Genomic DNA, 26,718 nt, shown 5'->3' with positions numbered 1-26,718 from the left:
CTAATATACCAACTTGTCGGTTCTCTGAACCATTCATCTACAAATAACTGCTGCAGCATATGGGCGCCTGGCATCACAAACATACGGGATTAGATTGAAATAGCTTGAAACCATACTTTAGGCACACTGTGCCCAGGCTGGGAAAGAAATCTGGCTTGTCAATCAGGCTTCCCAGCTTATGAGGCATTTGTGGCCGAGTTGATGTAGAGCGTCACTTTGGGAACCTTGACAGTCTCCCTGCAGCGCCATCGAACCCTGCTGACTGGGATCTTTCTCTGTATATACCCGCTTGTTTCTGCGTGGTGCACTGTATATATATATATATATATATATATATATATATATATATATATATATATATATATATATATATATATATATATATATATATATATATATATATATAATGTGTGTGTGTGTGTGTCTCTAACAGATAAGTGAACTGTAGATATAAATGATATAAATCCAGATGTATTCTTGTAAATCCTTTTGGGGCCTAGTTCCTAGGCTTTTTGTGTATACATATGCTCTTGCGTTACCCTCCACAGTATGGATATGGGGTGCACAATAAACTAGCTACTTTGGTGGCAAAATTTAAATATAATTCTCTCTCCCCTCTCTCTCTCTTTCTTTCTTTCTCTCTCTCTCTCTCTCTCTCTCTCTCTCTCTCTCTCTCTCTCTCTCTCTCACACACACACACACACACAAACACAAACAGCCGTTACACCAATATTTAGTGATGGCTAAGAACTTGGTCAGGTGTACCAGCACTGACCACTGAGTCTGTGACTACTGTGACCACTGAGTCTGACTACTGTGACCACTGAGTCTGTGACCACTGAGTGTGCAACCACTGTGTGTGACCACTGAGTAACCACTGTGTGTGTGACCCCTGAGTGTGACTACTTTGTGACTGTTATATCTTCGAAATTGGTCATCCTGTGTTATTTAACTATTGTAAAAGAATATGTTCATCACTTAATATTATAGCGTGAAAGTCCCCGTTTATAGCTAAAATAGAGACTTTCCGCGTTATATTATTATCTGTTAATATATGAAAAATACCATGGTATTATTGTTATTATCGTTATTATTGTTATTATCACTATTTTGGTATTATTACTATTTTTTACTATTATCACTATTATGTTACTATTATGGTTAGGTAGGATTTCTTGTGTATATAGAGTTTAAGTCTCGGAACCATCCGGTGAATTGTTCAGTTGTTTATGTCCGGCTGGCTGACGTGGCTCAGCTGATCCAACCTGACGACACGTCAAAAGACTGGCAAGTAGTCAGTCTGCTCCCAGCTCTAGCCCTGACAACTGATCGTATATTGGCTCTTACGGTGTACAGTTTGAATGGTTTTGAGAATTGGACTCTAGAGCTGACTCACTTTGTTCCTCATTGCTTTGAAAGACTCTTTTGATATTTATATTCTTGGTCAGTTCAGTAATCCATAGATACTTTACGGCCAGATTCAAAGGTCTTGTTAAATCTTGTACCTTTTGTATTTTGAGTCTACAGTCTTGTTAAGAAAGAGACGTAAATATTAATGAGGACTTACAGGAAGAATAATTAAACTTCCTTATTAATGTGACATTTCCATGATTTTGAACTAAATGTATATGGTAAATTTATTGTACAAAGTATTAAGTTACATTAACTACAAAGAGAAGATAAAGTATTGTATTTAAATACTTTAATAAATTTGAATATTCTATGGAGTTTCCCAGTTGAAATTATTTCCCCTAGACTCTAAAAGATCTTTAAAGAACTCGGATCCAAAAATCTTGTTGCATAAGAAATAAATGATAACAGGCCACATTCTGAAGTTCTTTAAAAAAAATTCTTATTCGCAACAGTGACCATCGAGTCATTCTCACAGCTTCTTAATGTAGTCAGTGGCTTGATAATTGGTCCAGTGGTATTTTCAGTGGGTCAGTGGTATTCTCAGTGGGTCAGTAGTTTTAGTGGGTCAGCGGTATTCTCAGTGGGTCAATGATTTGTTCTGTGGGTCAGTGATTTGTGCAATGGATCAGTGGTTTGTTCAGTGGATCAGTGATTCGTATGTCGGCTTGCGTGCTACCAGCAGTAACAGCCTAGTTGATGAGGCCCTGATCCACAGCGAGGCCTGGTCATGGACCGGGCCACGGGAGCGTTGACCCCCTGAAGCACCCTCCAGGTATACTCCAGGTATACATTAGGTTAGTTCACAATCTAAACAACAGTAATACTATCAATACGAGTCATGGACGAGGATATTATAACTCACGTTAAGTTGTGATCATTGAAACCAATTGTATCCATGACTTGATAATCTATTATGTTATGTGGACACTTGTGCGTCAGTCTTATCAAGACTGATCGTCTGGTCTCCTCGACTCCAGGCTGAGGGAATGATTACCTCAAACCCCTGATCTTCAACTGATCTTCTCAGTATAGGACTAATGAAGCTACTAGTTGACGAAACGTTCCCACAATAAAGGTACCCAAGTGTCGTACAAGTGTTACTCATCAGCCTCTTAGTTCTCTGAACCATTTATTTACATTTATGTGTAAGTTTATCAAGGTACAGGTACACATAAATACAGTTATATAAATTATCATACATAATAACACGTGTAAATTCCTTAGGATAACTAAAAAAAAAAAGTCAGTGACTTGTTTCCTGGCCCTATATCACTCACTCATTTACCTCCATCTCACCTATGGAATTTGTGCATGGGGCTCAACAACAATAAACTATCTCAGACCATTAATTACCCAACAAAAGGCTGCAGTCAGAATGATAAATTCCCACTACAGGCAGCACACTCCACCAATATTCAAAACTCTAAACTTATTCACCATACAAAACATCCATACTTATTATTGTACCTACTACATACATAGAACACTTAACTCTGATATAAACCCTTCCCTCAAACGTCTCCTTACCAACCTCAACAGAACACTTGACCATAACACAATACACAGATCACTCTTTGATATTCCTCGTGTCCATCTCACACTATGTAAAAACTCAATGTATATAAAAGGCCCAGTAATCTGGAATTCATTACCTGTGAATATAAAAGAAATACTGTCTGTTTATCAATTCAAGACTCTTCTTAAAAACCACTTACTCAACCACAACTAAATAAATACTGAATAACTGAATCTCATAAATGTATAACCTGTGGCCCTATCAAACTGTTTTTTTAATTACATTGCCTAATATAATACTCCATTCTCTTGAATGCTCAGTAACTCATCTAATGACCAAATGACCTGTTTCTGCACTACAAATGACCTGTTTCTGCACTACAAATGACCTGTTTCTGCACTACAAATGACCTGTTTCTGCACTACAAATGACCTGTTTCTGCACTACAAATGACCTGTTTCTGCACTACAAATCATTCATTTTACTAGATCTGATTCAATTATATTATACATTGTTATGCTACAAATTTGTACAACTTTAAATCTTATTTGAAATACTCATTTGTACTTAATGTTGTAATTTGTTTACTGAATATATCATTGCTTAGTTAATCTTAAGTTAATTTTAAGCCTTCCCATAATGCTCTGCATACAAGGAGCTTTGGCATGTACACCAAATCATTAAATTTCTTTGTACAACTATGTATCATGTCCAAAGAAAAAATAAATTCTCTCTCTCTCTCTCTCTCTCTCTCTCTCTCTCTCTCTCTCTCTCTCTCTCTCTCTCTCTCTCTCTCTCTCTCCTGTTAGCGTAAACTACAATAAATCAGTGTAAACAGGTAAGCCTCTGTAGAGCTGCACGTCTCACCTTCCTATTAACTCATGAAGGTAAACAGGAAGCCTTGAACTACAGGAAGAGTAACTGTGATGTGTACACTATCGCAGATGTACACCTGTTAACCCTTTTGAGGCCTAGTTTCTAGGCATTTTGTGTATCCATATGCTCTTGCGCTACCCCCCACAGGATGGATATGGGGTGCACAATAAACTAGCCACTTCGGTGGCAAAATATAATCTAATCTATCGCAGGTAATAGCAGTGAGAAGCCTGCCATCATAAACAACGTCCAGCATGGGTCCACACTAAGTAAATCCTCACATAGAGAAGACATTCTCAAATCTATATAACAAAAGAAATGGAGGAGACGAGTCTTGCAGAGCAACCCGGCGCATTACGTGCTCCTTCAAGACACAACACGATGGATTAAAATCACACAAAGCAAATAAAAAAATGGAACAATTTGAATACCATAAGAGCCGATGCTGTAGCTCTGACTGAAATGTAGAGTTGAGAAACATTCTTCTGGAGGTTCAGGGTAATGAGAGATGGTCAAGCTTGAACCACCAGCACCTGGAGGCCACCTTGGAGGACACTTGGACGTCACTCTTGAAGTGCAGTGGCCATGTAGTGATGATGTGGCCAGATTGATAGTCTTACCAGTGTTGGCCAGGCAGTGGTGTGGCCGCAGTGACGGTGTGATCAGAGTGATGGCCAGGTAATGGTATGGCCACAGTGATGGCCAGGCAGTGATGGTGTGGCCACAGTGACGGCCAGGTAATGGTAAGGCCACAGTGATGGCCAGGCAGTGTGGGCACACTGATGGCCAGGCAGTGATGGTGTGGCCACAGTGATGTCCGGGCAGTGATGGCCAGATAGTGATGTGGCCACAGTGGCCAGGTAATGGTGTGGCCAGTGATAACGAGGCAGTGGTGGGGCCACAGTGATGGACAGGTAATGGTGTGGCCACAGCGATGGCCAGATAGTGGTGTGACCACAGTGATGGCCAGGTAGTGTGGCCAGTGATGGCCAAGTAGTGTGGCCACAGTGATGGCCAGGTAGTGTTGTGGCCACAGTGATGGCCAGATAGTGGTGTGACCACAGTGATGGCAAGGTAGTGTGGCCACAGTGATGGCCAAGTAGTGTGGCCACAGTGATGGCCAGGTAGTGGTGGGGCCACAGTGATGGCCAGGTAGTGGTGTGGCCACAGTGATGGCCAGGTAGTGGTGTGGCCACAGTGATGGCCAGGTAGTGGTGTAGCCACAGTGATGGCCAGGTAGTGGTGTGGCCACAGTGATGGCCAGGTAGTGGTGGGGCCACAGTGATGGCCAGGTAGTGGTGGGGGCCACAGTGATGGCCATTTAGTGGCGTGGCCACAGTGATGGCCAGGTAGTGGTGTGGCCACAGTGATGGCCAGGTAGTGGTGTGGCCACAGTGATGGCCAGGTAGTGGTGGGGCCACAGTGATGGCCAGGTAGTGGCGTGGCCACAGTGATGGCCAGGTAGTGGTGGGGCCACAGTGATGGCCAGGTAGTGGTGTGGCCACAGTGATGGCCAGGTAGTAGTGTGGCCATAGTGATGGCCAGGTAGTGGTGTGGCCACAGTGATGGCCAGGTAGTGCTGTGGCCACAGTGATGGCCAGGTAGTGGTGTGGCCACAGTGATGGCCAGGTAGTGCTGTGGCCACAGTGATGGCCAGGTAGTGGTGTGGCCACAGTGATGGCCAGGTAGTGGTTTGGCCACAGTAATGGCCAGGTAGTGGTGTGGCCACAGTGATGGCCAGGTAGTGGTGTGGCCACAGTGATGGCCAGGTAGTGGTGTGGCCACAGTGATGGCCAAGTAGTGGTGTGGCCACAGTGATGGCCAGGTAGTGGTGTGGCCACAGTGATGGCCACACCACAAGGTCACTCGGGCTCCACAAGACTTTTTTAAATACATTTCTTAAATGAATATTGTCTTGCATCCGTGAGGAGGGACCCCAGGGTCCCCTTACCATGGCCCTCAGTGAGGGACCCTAGGGTCCCCTTACCATGGCCCTCAGTGAGGGACCCTAGGGTCCCCTTACCATGGCCCTCAGTGAGGGACCCTGGGGTCCCCTTACCATGGCCCTCAGTGAGGGACCCTCGGGTCCCCTTACCATGGCCCTCAGTGAGGGACCCTCGGGTCCCCTTACCATGGCCCTCAGTGAGGGACCCTAGGGTTCCCTTACCATGGCCCTCAGTGAGGGACCCTAGGGTCCCCTTACCATGGCCCTCAGTGAGGGACCCTAGGGTCCCCTTACCATGGCCCTCAGTGAGGGACCCTAGGGTCCCCTTACCATGGCCCTCAGTGAGGGACCCTGGGGTCCCCTTACCATGGCCCTCAGTGAGGGACCCTCGGGTCCCCTTACCATGGCCCTCAGTGAGGGACCCTCGGGTCCCCTTACCATGGCCCTCAGTGAGGGACCCTAGGGTTCCCTTACCATGGCCCTCAGTGAGGGACCCTAGGGTCCCCTTACCATGGCCCTCAGTGAGGGACCCTAGGGTCCCCTTACCATGGCCCTCAGTGAGGGACCCTAGGGTTCCCTTACCATGGCCCTCAGTGAGGGACCCTAGGGTCCCCTTACCATGGCCCTCAGTGAGGGACCCTAGGGTCTCCTTACCATGGCCCTCAGTGAGGAACCCTGGGTCCCCTTACCATGGTCCTCAGTGAGGGACCCTAGGGTCCCCTTACCATGGCCCTCAGTGAGGGACCCTGGGGTCCCCTTACCATGGCCCTCAGTGAGGGACCCTAGGGTCCCCATACCATGGCCCTCAGTGAGGGACCCTGGGGTCCCCTTACCATGGCCCTCAGTGAGGGACCCCAGGGTCCCCTTACCATGGCCCTCAGTGAGGGACCCTGGGGTCCCCTTACCATGGCCCTCAGTGAGGGACCCTGGGGTCCCCTTACCATGGCCCTCAGTGAGGGACCCTAGGGTCCCCTTACCATGGCCCTCAGTGAGGGACCCTGGGGTTCCCTTACCATGGCCCTGACTCAGTGAGGGACCCTGGGGTCCCCTTACCATGGACCTGACTCAGTGAGGGACCCTGGGGTCCCCTTACCATGGCCCTGACTCAGTGAGGGACCCTGGGGTCCCCTTACCATGGCCCTGGCTCAGTGAGGGGCCCTAGGGTCCCCTTACCATGGCCCTGACTCAGTGAGGGACCCTGGGGTCCCCTTACCATGGCCCTGACTCAATGAGGGACCCTAGGGTCCCCTTACCATGGCCCTGGCTCAGTGAGGGACCCTGGGGTCCCCTTACCATGGCCCTGACTCAGTGAGGGACCCTAGGGTCCCCTTACCATGGCCCTGGCTCAGTGAGGGACCCTGGGGTCCCCTTACCATGGCCCTGGCTCAGTGAGGGACCCTAGGGTCCTCTTACCATGGCCCTGGCTCAGTGAGGAACCCTGGGGTCCCCTTACCATGGTCCTGGCTCAGTGAGGGACCCTAGGGTCCCCTTACCATGGCCCTGACTCAGTGAGGGACCCTAGGGTCCCCTTACCATGGCCCTGGCTCAGTGAGGGACCCTGGGGTCCCCTTACCATGGCCCTGACTCAGTGAGGGACCCTAGGGTCCCGCTTACCATGGCCCTGACTCAGTGAGGGACCCTAGGGTCCCCTTACCATGGCCCTGACTCAGTGAGAGACCCTAGGGTCCCCTTACCATGGCCCTGACTCAGTGAGAAACCCTAGGGTCACCTTACCATGGCCCTGACTCAGTGAGAGACCCTAGGGTCTCCTTACCATGGCCCTGACTCAGTGAGGGACCCTAGGGTCACCTTACCATTGCCCTGACTCAGTGAGGGACCCTAGGGTCACCTTACCATGGCCCTGACTCAGTGAGGGACCCTAGGGTCACCTTACCATGGCCCTGACTCAGTGAGGGGCCCTAGGGTCCACTTACCATGTCCCTGACTCAGTGAGGGACCCTTGGGTCCCCTTACCATGGCCCTGACTCAGTGAGGGACCCTAGGGTCCCCTTACCATGGCCCTGACTCAGTGAGGGACCCTAGGGTCACCTTACTATGGCGCTGACTCAGTGAGGGACCCTAGGGTCCCCTTACCATGGCCCTGACTCAGTGAGGGACCCTAGGGTCCCCTTACCATTGCCCTGACTCAGTGAGGGACCCTAGGGTCCCCTTACCATGGCCCTGACTCAGTGAGGGACCCTAGGGTCCCCTTACCATGCCCCTGACTCAGTGAGGGACCCTAGGTCCCTTATCAATTTCCTGACTCCTTTAGGGAGTAACCCTAGGGTTCCCTATCATAGTCCTGACTCCGTAAGGGAAGAACTTCAAGGTCGACCATAATGGCCCTGACTCTTACCTCCTACTGTTATCAGAGTAAATGCACTAACTCAATTACATATACGTATATGATGGTTCTTGATAAACACTCGTCTATGCTGGGAAAAAACTCACATGTTGACAGAACAAATTTAAGATTGGTTGTACATTGTGACCTCGTGGTGAGGTCCTCTTCAGCATAATTAAGTTGTTCAGCCTAGTTTTTCTTGTGTTTTTCTTGGCGTTACTCTATGTATGTACATGTATATATCTATGTATGTACATGTATATATCTATGTATGTACATGTATATATCTATGTATGTACATGTATATATCTATGCATATACAATTTTTCTTGCTCTGTAATGATGCCGATTTATTCTTAAATTCTGTTTTCCGTGTGCGCGCGCGCGTGTGTGTGTGTGTGTGTGTGTGTGTGTGTGTGTACTCATCTAGTTGAGGTTGCGGGGGTCGAGTCCGAGCTCCTGGCCCCGCCTCTTCACTGATCGCTACTAGGTCACTCTCCCTGAGCCGTGAGCTTTATCATACCTCTGCTTAAAGCTATGTATGGATCCTGCCTCCACTACATCGCTTCCCAAACTATTCCACTTACTGACTACTCTGTGGCTGAAGAAATACTTCCTAACATCCCTGTGATCCATCTGTGTCTTCAGCTTCCAACTGTGTCCCCTTGTTACTGTGTCCAATCTCTGGAACATCCTGTCTTTGTCCACCTTGTCAATTCCTCTCAGTATTTTGTATGTCGTTATCATGTCCCCCCTATCTCTCCTGTCCTCCAGTGGAGTCAGGTTGATTTCCCTTAACCTCTCCTCGTAGGACATACCTCTTAGCTCTGGGACTAGTCTTGTTGCAAACCTTTGCACTTTCTCTAGTTTCTTCACGTGCTTGGCTAGGTGTGGGTTCCAAACTGGTGCCGCATACTCCAATATGGGCCTAACGTACACGGTGTACAGGGTCCTGAATGATTCCTTATTAAGATGTCGGAATGCTGTTCTGAGGTTTGCTAGGCGCCCATATGCTGCAGCAGTTATTTGGTTGATGTGCGCTTCAGGAGATGTGCCTGGTGTTATACTCACCCCAAGATCTTTTTCCTTGAGTGAGGTTTGTAGTCTCTGACCCCCTAGACTGTACTCCGTCTGCGGCCTTCTTTGCCCTTCCCCAATCTTCATGACTTTGCACTTGGTGGGATTGAACTCCAGGAGCCAATTGCTGGACCAGGTCTGCAGCCTGTCCAGATCCCTTTGTAGTTCTGCCTGGTCTTCGATCGAGTGAATTCTTCTCATCAACTTCACGTCATCTGCAAACAGGGACACCTCAGAGTCTATTCCTTCCGTCATGTCGTTCACAAATACCAGAAACAGCACTGGTCTTAGGACTGACCCCTGTGGGACCCCGCTGGTCACAGGTGCCCACTTTGACACCTCGCCACGTACCATGACTCGCTGCTGTCTTCCTGACAAGTATTCCCTGATCCAGTGTGTGTGTGTGTGTGTGTGTGTGTGTACTCACCTAATTGTGGTTGCAGGGGTCGAGACTCAGCTCCTGGCCTCGCCAGGTGTGTGTGTGTGTGTGTGTGTTATGTCATTCTGAAAGATGGTAATGCTTGGAGTGATAGTAACTTCAGCTCTACCGCAACACCTTCTGAAGTTGTCGTAGTTACTGATCATATAGTGAGCCCGCACCTCCCTCCCATTACTGGTTCCAGTTGTCGTAGTTACTGATCAGTGAACCACGTCCCTTAAAGTGGATTTGGATTTGAGAAAGACCTGCCTAGTATGGGTCAGTAGGCCTGTTTCTTCTTATATTCTTCTGAACTCCCTCCAGTTCCCTCACAATACTGGCTCCACCTCTACCGTAAAAGTTGTTGGATGATCACGACTGTGTTCGTGCTTGTTAGCTGTCGTGGTCGTGTGTGGTTGTTCGTGCCTAGACCACACCACAACGCCTTTACTACGGTACCTTGTGGCTCAGTGGTAGCGTCTTCCAATTATAACCAAAAGATTCTGAGCGAGGGCAGACGAATTTAAATCTGCTCACCTAGCAACACCAGGATACCTTAGAGTCAATCACTTGTTGTAGGTAGCATCCTGGGAGAGTGAAGGATATCTTAGATGAGATGAACTTCTCAGCTAAGGCAAGTTAACAACTGAGGCAAGTTAACAGCTGAGACAAGTTAACTGAGACAAGTTAACAGCTGAGACAAGTTAACAACTGTTATACCTCGTAAATTCATCAGTGTGAAAAACTGTACATTCGTGCTGCCAGCAGTAACATCCTAGTTGATCAGGCCCTGATCCATCGGGAGGCCTGGTCATGGACCGGGCCGCGGGGGCGTTGATCCCCGGAATAATCTCCAGGTAACCTCCTCCAGGTAACCATCAGCATAACATACCTGGAGTCTACCTACCTGGAGATTATTCCGGGGATCAACGCCCCCGCGGCCCGGTCCACGACCAGGCAGGCTGTTACTGCTGGCCGCACGCAGTCCAACGTACGAACCACAGCCCGGCTGATCCGGCACTGACTTTAGGTATCTGTCCAGCTCTCTCTCGAAGGCAGCCAGGGGTCTTGAAGGAAGCCAGGGGTCTTGAAGGCAGCCAGGGGTCTTGAAGGCAGCCAGGGGTCTTGAAGGAAGCCAGGGGTCTTGAAGGCAGCCAGGGGTTTATTGGTAATTCCCCTTATGCTTTGTGGGAGGCTGTTGAACAGTCTTGGGCCCCGGACACTTATGGTGTTTCCTTAGTGTACCAATGGCGCCTCTACCTTTAACTGGGGGTATTTTGCATCGCCTGCCCAGTCTTTTACTTTCGTAGGGAGTGATTTCTTTGTGCAGATTCGGGACCATTACTTCCAGGATTTTCCAAGTGTAGATTATAATAAATCTCTCCTGCGTTCCAACGAGTACAAGTCAAGTGCTTCCAAGCGTTCCCAGTAGTTAAGGTGCTTGACATAACTTATACGTGCAGTAAAGGATCTCTGTACACTCTCTAGATCTGAAATTTCACCTGCTTTGAACGGAGATGTTAATTTACAGCAGTATTCCAGCCAGCAATCATCATAACATCACCCAGTAATCACCACAACATCACTCAGTAATCACCACATCACCCAGTAATCACCACATCACCCAGTAATCACCACATCACCCAGTAATCACAACATCACCCAGTAATCACCACATCACCCAGTAATCACCCTAACATCACCCAGTATTCACAACACTACCATCACAAACACTCGTGGGTCACAGAATCAGTTTAAGGTTGGACATTGTTGATACATATGGTTGTTGGAGAGAACAGTGTGTGCTAATAGGCAGATAAGAAGATTCAGGAGCCATGTATATTACCAAGTGTTTGAAATATCACTTCCAAGACTGTGTGATTCTCAAGAGTTCACGTCCTGTGTTGGTTCCTCGTAAAAGTTTCTGTTCATAGCCTAGGGTTCATAGACTTATAACTACCAATAGTGTTGAAATTTAAGACCAGAAAATGAAGGGATTGATTAAACCCAATCGATATTTCTTTTCTTAGGCACAAAAAGTACCCCGGAACCCCATTGTTGGTAGAGGGTTTCAAGTTCAAGTTAAGCTGCAAGATATTTGACGAGCAGTAAAAAACTATAAACGTTGTTTATGTTCCACCGTAACCTGACCCCCACCTCCCCGTCGTGACCCCCACCTCCCCGTCGTGACCCCCACCTCCCCGTCGTGACCCCCACCTCCCCGTCGTGAGCTCCACCACACAACACACAGAATAAACTCACTACTAAGGATAACAAGTTCCGAACAACAGAGTGATTATTAAGACAGTCTGTGTGATTGTTATTCTTGTTAAACTTTATAACCACCACTTAAGAGCTTTTAGTTTCCATGAAATGATCCAGAAGGATTAATAACCCAGGAGGATTAATAACCCAGAAGGATTAATAACCCAGAAGGATTAATAACCCAGGAGGATTAGTAACCCAGGAGGATTAATAACCCAGGAGGATTAGTAACCCAGGAGGATTAGTAACCCAGGAGGATTAGTAACCCAGGAGGATTAATAACCCAGGAGGATTAGTAACCCAGGAGGATTAGTAACCCAGGAGGATTAATAACTCAGAAGGATTAAAACCCAGGAGAATTAATAACTCAGAAGGATTAATAACCCAGGAGAATTAATAACTCAGAAGGATTAATAACCCAGGAGAATTAATAACTCAGAAGGATTAATAACCCAGGAGAATTAATAACTCAGAAGGATTAATAACCCAGGAGAATTAATAACTCAGAAGGATTAATAACCCAGGAGAATTAATAACTCAGAAGGATTAATAACCCAGGAGAATTAATAACTCAGAAGGATTAATAACCCAGGAGAATTAATAACTCAGAAGGATTAATAACCCAGGAGAATTAATAACTCAGAAGGATTAATAACCCAGGAGGATTCCTCTTCAAAATTCTACTTTTCTGACAATATTTCTTATATGTGTTGGCAGCTGGTTGAAGAGTCTTAGACAACACAAGTTAACAGTGATCTTTGTGATTATAGCTCCTCTGCTTTTCACATGGCATATTTTGCACATCCTCTCACATGTCTACCACTTCAATGTATTGCTTTGACAATATGTATGGATGATATGGCACAAGCCAATACATGAATCTAAGTTCATCTGGATATTTGCTCTATATGTTGCTAGTTCCTTCGACTAGGCATGGCACCACGACCACTTGGCAACACAATAAGCAACAGGAATCTCTGGCTCTACTTACATGGACAATCTTTTAAGGGAATGCTTAAGCCACTTGGTGCTATCGTATAAGGTAGTGTACTTGGCCCCTTGTTGCTGTGTGATCTCTGTCTCAGCCGCATACCTCACCTCATCTCCGGGACTGACTTACCGATGTATCTTTCAGGAAACATCCGTGTTAAGTGTCATGTAGATCAGCGTATATCAAATTTATTTGATAAATGATATAACTCGCTGAGATAGAGCACATCATTCACCAACTTGCAGCCTAAAACTGTCTGAGATAAGCAATGGTATGACATACAATACTTGCGTGCGTGTATGTAAGGTACTGGCCATATGGGAAGTACAAACAGAAAGTGCGTCTGTCTAGCACTCAGCAGGAGGATCAAGCCTCCATCACGTCTTGCACTGAATGACCCACATAGGTTTAGCGCTTAACACGAACTAAACAACCAATATTCTGAGGTGTTTGACGATATCCTCATTATTGACGATATCCTCACTGTTGACGATATCCTCACTCACCATCATAAATTTGTCTAAGTTTTGTATGCACACGTTATAACGAACAGCAATACCAAAGCAGCTGTAAAAATAAAAAACTTTATATACTTTTTCCCATGATTCAAGATGGCCCCGGTCGAGGGGGCACTGACCCCCGATGTCGTCTTCTGGTATGCCTCAGGTATCAATACCAAAATGTGAAGAACAAGTTACCAAGAAGAGAAGCCGTTTTATATAAAAAAAATTTAAGTCAAAAACAGCCAGGGGTCTGTTGGTAATCCCTCTTGAACAGTTGAACAGTCTTGGGCCCCTGACACTTACTGTGTTGTCTCTTAGCGTACTCATGTCACCCCTGCTTTTTATTGGGGAGATGTTGCATCTCCTGTCAAGTCTTTTGCTTTCACGGGGGAATGATTTTCGTGTGCAGATTTGGGACCAGTCCCTCTAAGATTTTCCAAATGTATATTATGTATCTTTCTCGCCTGCGTTCCAAGGAGTACAAGTCAAGGACTTCAACCGTTCCCAGTAATTTTGATGCTTTATTGTGCTTATATGTGCAGTAAAAGTTCTCTGTATATTCTCCAGATCTGCAATTTCACTTGCAGCATAACACTGCCTGATACTCTCAGTTCACCACCCAGGATCTTACAATCATGAACACTGCCTGACACACTTCGTTCACCATCCAGGATCTTACAGTTGTCATGAACACTGCCTGACACTCCGTTCATCACTCAGGATCTTACAGTTGTCATGAACACTGCTTGACACTCAGATCATCACCCAGGATCTTACAGTTGTCATGAACACTGCTTGACACTCTCAGATCATCACCCAGGATCTTCCAGTTGTCATGAACACTGCTTGACACTCTCAGATCACCACCCAGGATCTTACAGTTGTCATGAACACTGCTTGACACTCTCAGATCATCACCCAGGATCTTACAGTTGTCATGAACACTGCTTGACACTCTCAGATCATCACCCAGGATCTTACAGTTGTCATGAACACTGCTTGACACTCTCAGATCATCACCCAGGATCTTACAGTTGTCATGAACACTGCTTGACACTCTCAGATCACCACCCAGGATCTTACAGTTGTCATGAACACTGCTTGACACTCTCAGATCATCACCCAGGATCTTACAGTTGTCATGAACACTGCTTGACACTCTCAGATCACCACCCAGGATCTTACAGTTGTCATGAACACTGCTTGACACTCTCAGATCATCACCCAGGATCTTACAGTTGTCATGAACACTGCTTGACACTCTCAGATCATCACCCAGGATCTTACAGTTGTCATGAACACTGCTTGACACTCTCAGTTCATCACCCAGGATCTTACAGTTGTCATGAACACTGCTTGACACACTCAGATCACCACCCAGGATCTTACAGTTGTCATGAACACTGCTTGACACTCTCAGATCATCACCCAGGATCTTACAGTTGTCATGAACACTGCTTGACACACTCAGATCACCACCCAGGATCTTACAGCACTTCTTACAGTTGTCATGAACACTGCTTGACACTCTCAGATCATCATCTTACAGTTGTCATGAACACTGCTTGACACTCTCAGTTCATCACCCAGGATCTTACAGTTGTCATGAACACTGCTTGACACACTCAGATCACCACCCAGGATCTTACAGTTGTCATGAACACTGCTTGACACACTCAGAACGTAAGAACAAAACGTTATTGTAGAGAAAGTTTTCTTCTGAACGAACTTTATCAGTTTAACAACAGAAAAGGACATGATACCAACTGATGTGAGAATTTTTAAACTGTTCAGTAAATGCAGGAGACTTTAACCTCTCCAAGATACGATACTACGTGCCGCAAAATGCCCTTCTCACACTATACCACTCACTTATTTATCCATACCTCACCTATGCTATTTGTGCTTGGGGATCAACTGCAGCAACACACCTAAAGCCAATAATAACCCAACAAAAAGCTGCAGTAAGAATAATCACTAAATCCCATCCCTGGCAACACACCCCCCCACTCTTCATAGATCTAAACTTACTCCCAGTTCAGTACATCCACACTTACTACTGTGCAATCTATATCTACAGGGCCTTAAACTCTAATATCAACCTTGACCTAAAACGCTTTCTTGATAGTTGTGACAGAACCCACAGGCATAACACCAGACACAAACATCTCTACGACATTCCCCGTGTCTGACTAAACCTTTACAAAAATTCAATGTATGTCAAAGGCCCTAAAATCTGGAATACCCTACCTGAGAACTCTAGAACAGCAGACACATTCATCACCTTCAAAACTACCATTAGAAAACATCTTATCTCCCTGATACACCCCGTCAACTAACTACACGAATACCACCTGGTGGTTCACACTTACACTCACTCATTTGACCATAAACAGAAATATTAATCTCAGTCCTAAAATAATGAATCCTGTGATACTCCAATACTGAAACTATGTACTGTGCCAAAACAAAAGCATTCACATTGCTAAACTCACAAACTAGTATTTAGTCACTTAGCCATAATACCAACTTACCTCATAATTTGTAATATTTTACAATTAAGAATAAAACTAAGTATGCCAGAAATGCCTAGCCATGCTAAGCGTTCTAGTGGTACACTCTGTAATCACAATTTTACTACATGTAAACCAAACAATAACCAAATTTCTGTAAACTCAGCATTGTAATCCTTATAGAGAATAAACTTTGAATTTTGAATTTTGAGAAAGAGAGAGAGAGAGAGAGAGAGAGAGAGAGAGAGAGAGAGAGAGAGAGAGAGAGAGAGAGAGAGAGAGAAAGAGAATAAGAAGAGGCTGGGGAGTCTCCAGAAGGGGAGGAGGGAAGAGGACAGGAGGGAGGTGGGAGTACAAAAGTGATGTTCCAAGGCTCACTGACGAAAATAATTCAACACTTGAGTCGAGTTAAGTAAACCCACCTCACACCCTGGTACCAGTACCCACCTCACACCCTGGTACCAGTACCCACCTCACACCCTGGTACCAGTACCCACCTCACACCCTGGTACCAGTACCCACCTCACACCCTGGTACCAGTACCCACCTCACACCCTGGTACCAGTACCCACCTCACACCCTGGTACCAGTACCCACCTTACACCCTGGTACCAGTACCCACCTTACACCCTGGTACCAGTACCCACCTCACACCCTGGTACCAGTACCCACCTCACACCCTGGTACCAGTACCCACCTTACACCCTGGTACCAGTACCCACCTCACACCCTGGTACCAGTACCCACCTTACACCCTGGTACCAGTACCCACCTTACACCCTGGTACCAGTACCCACCTCACACCCTGGTACCAGTACCCACCTCACACCCTGGTACCAGTAACCACCTTACACCCTGGTACCAGTACCCACCTCACACCCTGGTACCAGTACCCACCTCACACCCTGGTACCAGTAACCACCTTACACCCTGGTACCAGTACCCACCTCAGAAATCGTACACCAAATCCAGTCATTCCTGGAGTGGAACCACAGTCGATGGCCTCCACTCCAAACCAACAGATACAGATACTAATGCCGGAAAAAAAATCCCCCCCCCAGTAGCAACAATACCACCAGTCCGATAGCATTCTTCTTTGCAAATATACAGGGTCTAAAGCCAGCAACAAACAACAAAATACCTTTCATCCGTGGACTGCTTGCAGAGGCAAAGGCAATGTTCGCGGCTTTCACTGAGACCCACATAAAGGATCACTTGGACAACGAAATATGGATCCCAGGTTACAACCTATACAGATGTGACAGAGTGAACAGGCAAAAGGGGGGGGGGGTTGGCCTGTACATTGCAGAGTCACTTGTTTGCACAGAACTGTTAAATGCCTCAAATGATGTAGTGGAAGTTTTAGCAGTAAAGGTCGAGAACCAAAACCTAGTCATTGTGGTAGTCTACAAGCCTCCGGATGCAACATCCCAGCAATTCCAGGAACAGCTGTTAAAAATTGACCACTGTCTGGAAAATCTTCCAGCTCCTGCACCCAACATCTTGCTCCTGGGGGATTTCAACTTAAGGCACCTAAAATGGAGGAGTATAGCAAATAATATTGTTGCAGTAATAACACCAGGAGGCAGCTCTGATGAAAACTCACACTCACGCGAGCTTTTAAATCTCTGCACAAAATTCAATTTAAACCAGCAAATAATAGAACCTACTAGACTGGAGAATACACTAGACCTCATCTTCACTAACAATGATGATCTGATAAGAAATGTCACCATATCAAAAACAATATACTCAGATCACAACATAATTGAGGTTCAGACATGTATGCGCGGAGCCCCAGACCGACAAAATGAGATTAGTCACGAGGGAGCATTCACCAAATTCAACTTCAATAACAAAAACATAAAGTGGGACCAAGTAAACCAAGTCCTAACCGATATAAGCTGGGAAGATATACTAAGCAACACAGACCCCAACTTATGCCTAGAACAGATTAACTCGGTGGCACTCGATGTATGCACAAGGCTTATTCCTCTAAGAAAAAGGAGGAGTAGATGTAAAATAGAAAGAGACAGGCGCTCCCTTTACAGGCGACGGAAAAGAATAACAGAGCGGCTAAAAGAGGTCAATATATCTGAAATGCGTAGGGAGACACTGGTCAGAGAAATAGCAAGCATCGAACTTAAGCTAAAAGAATCCTTTAGGAGTCAGGAATCGCGGGAAGAACTAAAAGCCATAAATGAAATCGAAAGAAACCCAAAGTATTTCTTCTCCTATGCCAAATTAAAATCGAGAACAACGTCCAGTATTGGGCCCCTACTTAAACAAGATGGGTCCTACACAGATGACAGCAAGGAAATGAGTGAGCTACTCAAGTCCCAATATGACTCAGTTTTTAGCAAGCCGCTAACCAGACTGAGAGTCGAAGATCAAAATGATTTTTTTATGAGAGAGCCACAAAATTTGATTAACACAAGCCTATCCGATGTTATCCTGACGCCAAATGACTTCGAACAGGCGATAAATGACATGCCCATGCACTCTGCCCCAGGGCCAGACTCATGGAACTCTGTGTTCATCAAGAACTGCAAGAAGCCCCTATCACGAGCCTTTTCCATCCTATGGAGAGGGAGCATGGACACGGGGGTCGTCCCACAGTTACTAAAAACAACAGACATAGCCCCACTCCACAAAGGGGACAGTAAAGCAACAGCAAAGAACTACAGACCAATAGCACTAACATCCCATATCATAAAAATCTTTGAAAGGGTCCTAAGAAGCAAGATCACCACCCATCTAGAAACCCAACAGTTACACAACCCAGGGCAACATGGGTTTAGAACAGGTCGCTCCTGTCTGTCTCAACTATTGGATCACTACGACAAGGTCCTAAATGCACTAGAAGACAAAAAGAATGCAGATGTAATATATACAGACTTTGCAAAAGCCTTCGACAAGTGTGACCATGGCGTAATAGCGCACAAAATGCGTGCTAAAGGAATAACAGGAAAAGTCGGTCGATGGATCTATAATTTCCTCACTAACAGAACACAGAGAGTAGTCGTCAACAGAGCAAAGTCCGAGGCAGCTACGGTGAAAAGCTCTGTTCCACAAGGCACAGTACTCGCTCCCATCTTGTTCCTCATCCTCATATCCGACATAGACAAGGATGTCAGCCACAGCACCGTGTCTTCCTTTGCAGATGACACCCGAATCTGCATGACAGTGTCTTCCATTGCAGACACTGCAAAGCTCCAGGCGGACATCAACCAAATCTTTCAGTGGGCTGCAGAAAACAATATGAAGTTCAACGATGAGAAATTTCAATTACTCAGATATGGTAAACATGAGGAAATTAAATCTTCATCAGAGTACAAAACAAATTCTGGCCACAAAATAGAGCGAAACACCAACGTCAAAGACCTGGGAGTGATCATGTCGGAGGATCTCACCTTCAAGGACCATAACATTGTATCAATCGCATCTGCTAGAAAAATGACAGGATGGATAATGAGAACCTTCAAAACTAGGGAGGCCAAGCCCATGATGACACTCTTCAGGTCACTTGTTCTATCTAGGCTGGAATATTGCTGCACACTAACAGCACCTTTCAAGGCAGGTGAAATTGCCGACCTAGAAAATGTACAGAGAACTTTCACGGCGCGCATAACGGAGATAAAACACCTCAATTATTGGGAGCGCTTGAGGTTCCTAAACCTGTATTCCCTGGAACGCAGGAGGGAGAGTTACATGATTATATACACCTGGAAAATCCTAGAGGGACTAGTACCGAACTTGCACACGAAAATCACTCACTACGAAAGCAAAAGACTTGGCAGACGATGCACCATCCCCCCAATGAAAAGCAGGGGTGTCACTAGCACGTTAAGAGACCATACAATAAGTGTCAGGGGCCCGAGACTGTTCAACTGCCTCCCAGCACACATAAGGGGGATTACCAACAGACCCCTGGCAGTCTTCAAGCTGGCACTGGACAAGCACCTAAAGTCAGTTCCGGATCAGCCGGGCTGTGGCTCGTACGTTGGTTTGCGTGCAGCCAGCAGCAACAGCCTGGTTGATCAGGCTCTGATCCACCAGGAGGCCTGGTCACAGACCGGGCCGCGGGGGCGTTGACCCCCGGAACTCTCTCCAGGTAAACTCCAGGTAAACACCCTGGTACCAGTACCCACCTCACCCTGGTACCAGTACCCACCTAACACCCTGGTACCAGTACCAACCTCACACCCTGGTACCAGTACCCACCTCACACCCTGGTACCAGTACCCACCTCACACCCTGGTACCAGTACCCGCCTCACACCCTGGTACCAGTACCCGCCTCACACCCTGGTACCAGTACCCACCTCACACCCTGGTACCAGTACCCACCTCACAACCTGGTACCAGTACCCACCTCACAACCTGATACCAGTACCCGCCTCGCACCCTGGTACCAGTACCCACCTCACACACTGGTACCAGTACCCACCTTACACCCTGGTACCAGTACCCACCTCACACCCTGGTACCAGTACCCACCTCACACCCTGGTACCAGTACCCACATCACACCCTGGTACCAGTACCCACCTCACACCCTGGTGCCAGTACCCACCTCACACCCTGGTACCAGTACCCACCTCACACCCTGGTACCAGTACCCACCTCACACCCTGGTACCAGTACCCACCTCACACCCTGGTACCAGTACCCACCTCACACCCTGGTACCAGTACCCGCCTCACACCCTGGTACCAGTACCCGCCTCACACCCTGGTACCAGTACCCACCTCACACCCTGGTACCAGTACCCACCTCACACCCTGGTACCAGTACCCACCTCACACCCTGGTACCAGTACCCACCTCACAACCTGGTACCAGTACCCACCTCACACCCTGGTACCAGTACCCACCTCGCACCCTGGTACCAGTACCCACCTCACACACTGGTACCAGTACCAACATCACGCCCTGGTACCAGTACTCACCTCACACCCTGATACCGGTACCCACCTCACACCCTAATACCAGTACCTACGTCACACCCTGGTACCAGTACCCACCTCACACCCTGGTACCAGTACCTACGTTACACCCTGGTACCAGTACCCACCTCACACCCTGGTACCAGTACCCGCCTCACACCCTGGTACCAGTACCCGCCTCACACCCTGGTACCAGTACCCGTCTCTCACCCTGGTACCAGTACCCGCCTCACACCCTGGTACCAGTATCCACCTCACAACCTGGTACCAGTACCTGCCTCACACCCTGGTACCAGTATCCACCTCGCACCCTGGTACCAGTACCCACCTCACACACTGGTACCAGTACCCACCTCACACACTGGTACCAGTACTCACCTCACACCCTGATACCGGTACCCACCTCACACCCTGATACCAGTACCTACGTCACACCCTAGTTCCAGTACCCACCTCACACTCTGGCTCCATTACCCACGTCACACCCTGGTACCAGTACCCACCTCACACCCTGGTACCAGTACCTACGTCACACCCTGGTTCCAGTACCTACGTCACACCCTGGTTCCAGTACCTACGTCACACCCTGGTACCAGTACCTACGTCACACCCTGGTTCCAGTACCCACGTCACACCCTGGTTCCAGTACCTACGTCACACCCTGGTACCAGTACCCACGTCACACCCTGGTTCCAGTACCCACGTCACACCCTGGTACCAGTACCTACGTCACACCCTGGTTCCAGTACCTACGTCACACCCTGGTACCAGTACCCACGTCACACCCTGGTTCCAGTACCCACGTCACACCCTGGTACCAGTAGCAGTACCTACATTCCCATACACTACTGATATTCTTAACATTCTACTACACCTGCATATTTCAGCATTTCCTCCTGGTAGTGTTGAGCTACCAGGCTGCTGCAATCTTCTTGTTATAACAACCTTGTACCACAAGACGTTTACCTGTGTTTAGTGTAATTTTATCAGAGAGCTTCTTAAAAGCCGAGTCTCTCCATCAGCCAATCAGAGACCTCTTACAAGTTGAAGTTCTCCAACAGCCAGTAAGAGAACCGCTTACAAGCTGAGGCGCCCCCGTCAGTCAAACAGAGAGCCTCGTACAAACTGACGCTACATGTAAGCCAATCAAAGAATTTTACAAACCGAGGCTACTCTTCAGCCAATCGGAGAGCCTCTTACAAGCTGAAGCTATAAGTCAGTCAATTAGATAGCCTCTTACTCACCAGTGCTACCCGGCAGCCAATCAGAAGGCCGCCATTAACCTGGCCAGGGCCGCAGGTAAACACAGACAGGAGCCAACCTTCACTAATTTCAAGGAATCAACAATCAGGAACGTGACTGAAAAAAAAAAGTCTTTGTTGACAGCACTGAAAAGTTGAGGAATGTGTGTGTGTGTGTGTGTGTGTGTGTGTGTGTGTGTGTGTGTGTGTGTGTGTGTGTGTGTGTATGTATGTGTGTGTGTGTGTGTGTGTGTGTGTGTGTGTGTGTGTGTGTGTGTGTGTGTGTGTGTATGTATGTGTGTGTGTGTGTGTGTGTGTGTGTGTGTGTGTGTGTGTGTGTGTGTGTGTGTGTGTGTGTGTGTGTGTGTGTGTGTGTGTGTGTGTGTGTGTGTGTGTGTGTGTATGTATGTGTGTGTGTGTGTGTGTGTGTGTGTGTGTGTGTGTGTGTGTGTGTGTGTGTGTGTGTGTGTGTGTGAGAGAGAGAGAGACAGACAGACAGACGAAGTAAGTTTTATTATCAGTGACAGAACACGAAGGAAAACAATGTCCCTCCTGCCCGCCCCCTCCCGCGATGACACACCAAGAACATAGTAAGTAAGTAAGTTTATTCAGGTATACACAAATACAGTTACATAGAATTATCATACATAGCAGCATATGTGTAGAGAACCTAGGATAACCCAAAAAAGTCAGACTGAGTGACTTATTTCCATTGGGTATGGTTGAAAATAGTATAAAATACCAACAAGCTGAAGACCAAGACACATGTACAACAGTTGGGTATCTTGGTGAAGCGTTTCGCCCACACAGTAGGCTTCTTCAGTCAAATACAGAGGCAGCAGTAGTAATGAAATAAAGATGATGCAAAGAGTCCATCAACCTTGGAGAAAAAGTATTTGAGGTGGTCAGTCCCTCAGCCTGGAGAAGAGTTCAGCTCCAGGGAGATGAACTCTTCATTACTACTGCTCCTTTCGTATATGACTGAAGAAGCCTACTGTGTAGGCGAAACATTTCATCAATTAAGACACCCAACTGTTGCACATGTGTCTTAACCTCATAAGAATGTATGAACACTGCAGCAGGCCTACTAGCCCATACTAGGCAAGTCCTTTCGAATTATTATAGTAAAAAAGAAGCGCTAAACCTACAAGGATCATACAGGGTGCAGAGATATTGGGTAGAAAGAGAAAGAGGGATTATTATTAGGTCATGCAGTGCAGAGGGGCAGTGGAGAGGGCAGGGGTAGAGGGTAGCAAGAGAGCGAAGTAGAAAAGGTTGTGAGGAGTGTTAGAGGCATCATCATCAAAGTTTGTGCAGTAAATCATTTGCTGTCAAAAAGTGAACGAGAGAATCTTAGTTAAAGGAGGATCCATCAGCAAGAAGGGAAGACAAAGTAAGGGCAGTAGAGCGGTGACGACGGAGGTAAATTCTGAGTGCTCGTTGATAGAGTGGGCAGTCCATTGAAATATGGCTAACAGAAACTGTATCGTGTTAGCTGCTCACATGTGAGGGGCTCGTGACGTCACAGCTAACCAGGGAGCCCATCTATAACATAGCTGGGATTATCTAAGTATACTATACAAGTAATCAGTGGCACACTACTGACAACTGGAACCTGACAATTCTCACAGAGTGAAACAGGGTGCCTCTCCATGAGATACCCGTGAGTAAGACGAGTGTGGCCGATGCGAAGACGGGAGAGAGTAGTCTCCCAACCTCGACACTGATGACAAGAAGACGGCCAGAAACCTATACTTTGTTTAACAGAGTGCAATTTATTTAGCAGATCAGACCAACGGTGTTGCCAACGGGTGCGAAGGTGGGTAGCAATTACAGCAAAATAGTCTGAATGGAACACCTCTCTATGAAACTGGGAGGTCATGTACTGCTGACCGCGCAACAGTGTCTGCCTGTTCATTGCCCTGTACGTCAACATGACCGGGGACCCAACAAAAAAAAAAAAAATCTGTGCTTGCTAGAGATAAGGCGTAACCAAAGTTAGACATGAAGAACCAGAGGATGAGGTGTATCAAATTTTCTTATAGCCTATAAAACACTAAGGGAGTCAAACTACTACAAATGTCACAAATGGTGACATAGGCATAGATACAATACGGATAAGTGCTACAAGAATGGCACACAATTCAGCTGTAAAAATGCAAGCCGAGGATAATACATGCCCTCGTACGACGCTGTCCGGAAGCACCGTTACGAATCCGACGCCGTCAGAAGACTTGGAACCATCGGTGGACATTACGATGACATGAGAATGGTACACATAGGCACATGGTGGTGCACACAGGAACATGGTGGTGCACACAGGTACATGGTGGTGCACACAGGAACATGGTGGTGCACACAGGAACATGGTGGTGCACACAGGTACATGGTGGTGCACACAGGTACATGGTGGTGCACACAGGTATATTGTGGTGCACACAGGTACATTGTGGCGCACACAGGTACATGGTGGTGCACACAGGTACATGGTGGTGCACACAGGTGCATGGTGGTGCACACAGGTGCATGGTGGTGCACACAGGTACATGGTGGTGCACACAGGTACATGGTGGTGCACACAGGTACATGGTGGTGCACACAGGTACATGGTGGTGCACACAGGTACATGGTGGTGCACACAGGTACATGGTGGTGCACACAGGTACATGATGGTGCACACAGGTACATGGTGGTACACACAGGTACATGATGCACACAGGTACATGGTGGTGCACACAGGTACATGGTGGTGCACACAGGTACATGATGGTACACACAGGTACATGGTACACACAGGTACATGATGGTACACACAGGTACATGGTGCACACAGGTACATGGTGGTGCACACAGGTACATGATGGTACACACAGGTATATGATGGTACACACAGGTACATGATGGTACACACAGGTACATGATGGTACACACAGGTACATGGTGCACACAGGTACATGGTGATACACACAGATACATGATGGTACACACAGGTATATGGTGGTACACACAGGTACATGATGGTACACACAGGTATATGGTGGTACACACAGGTACATGATGGTACACACGGGTACATGATGGTACACACGGGTACATGATGGTACACACAGGTACATGATGGTACACACAGGTACATGATGGTACACACAGGTACATGATGGTACACACAGGTACATGATGGTACACACAGGTACATGATGGTACACACGGGTACATGATGGTACACACGGGTACATGATGGTACACACAGGTACATGATACACACAGGTACATGATGGTACACACAGGTACATGATGGTACACACAGGTACATGATGATACACACAGGTGCATGATGGTACACACAGGTGCATGATGGTACACACGGGTACATGATGGTACACACGGGTACACGATGGTACACACAGGTACATGATGGTACACACAGACACATGATGCTACACACAGGTACATGATGGTACACACAGGTACATGATACACACAGGTACATGATACACACAGGTATATGGTGGTACACACAGGTACATGATGGTACACACAGGTACATGATGGTACACACAGGTACATGATGGTACACACAGGTACATGATGGTACACACAGGTACATGATGGTACACACAGGTACATGATGGTACACACAGGTACATGATGGTACACACAGGTACATGATGGTACACAAAGGTACATGATTGTACACACAGGTACATGATGGTACACACAGGTACATGATGGTACACACAGATACATGATGGTACACAGGTACATGATGGTACACACAGGTACCTGATGGTCGGAAAAGGTATCTTCTACATTATTGGTATTTCCCGCCTCAGGACCTCGAGTCCAGACAGAGCGAAATATCAGGGAAGGTTATATGGAGGCTCTGTACTCACTAAATTGTACTCACCTAATTGTGGTTGCAGGGGTCGAGACTCAGCTCCTGGCCCCGCCTCTTCACTGAGTGCTACTAGGTCCTCTCTCTCCCTGCTCCATGAGCTTTATCACACCTCATCTTAAAGCTATGTATGGTTCCTGCCTCCACTACCTCACTTGCTAGGCTATTCCACTTCCTGACTACTCTATGCCTGAAGAAATACTTCCTAACATCCCTCTGACTCATCTGGGTCTTCAATTTCCAATTGTGACCCCTTGTTTCTGTGTCTCCTCTCTGGAACATCCTGTCTGTCCACCTTGTCTATTCCACGCAGTATTTTGTATGTCGTTATCATGTCTCCCCTAACCCTCCTGTCCTCCAGTGTCGTCAGGCAGATTTCCCTTAACCTTTCTTCATAGGACATTTTCCTTAGCTCTGGAACTAACTTTGTCGCAAACCTTTGCACTTTCTCTAATTTCTTGACGTGCTTGATCAAGTGTGGGTTCCAAACAGGTGCTGCATACTCCAGTATGGGCCTGACATACACGGTGTGCAGTGTCTTGAACGATTCCTTAATAAGGTATCGGAACGCTGTTCTCAGGTTTGCCAGGCGCCCATATGCTGCAGCAGTTATCTAGTTTATGTGTGCTTCCGGAGACATGCTCGGTGTTATACTCACCCCAAGATCTTTCTCCTTGAGTGAGGTTTGCAGTCTTTGGCCACCTAGCCTATACTCCGTCTGCGGTCTTCTTTGCCCTTCCCCGATCTTCATGACTTTGCATTTGGCGGCATTTGT

General features: G+C 47.0%; 1 protein-coding gene across 3 annotated transcripts in view; it reads right to left on the bottom strand.

Moving 5' to 3' along the window:
• The window catches only part of LOC128697584 (uncharacterized), a 117,669-nt gene that overhangs the window by 45,424 nt on the left and 45,527 nt on the right, over window positions 1–26,718 (bottom strand). Inside the window, exon 1 of one of the 3 annotated variants that reach the window (XM_053789406.2) lies at window positions 21,682–21,757. The exons of the other annotated variants lie outside the window; for them this stretch is intronic. Coding sequence (XP_053645381.1) covers window positions 21,682–21,697 — 16 coding nt within the window. The 5' untranslated portion in view covers window positions 21,698–21,757. Of the gene's footprint in view, window positions 1–21,681; window positions 21,758–26,718 lie in introns of those variants that run through there. 3 annotated transcript variants of the gene reach the window in all.

Source organism: Cherax quadricarinatus, chromosome 44, assembly GCF_038502225.1.
Source record: "Cherax quadricarinatus isolate ZL_2023a chromosome 44, ASM3850222v1, whole genome shotgun sequence".
Classification (NCBI taxonomy): Eukaryota; Metazoa; Arthropoda; class Malacostraca; order Decapoda; family Parastacidae; genus Cherax; species Cherax quadricarinatus.
Note: the sequence above shows the minus strand (reverse complement) of the source record. Positions and strands in the feature narration are given on the sequence as shown.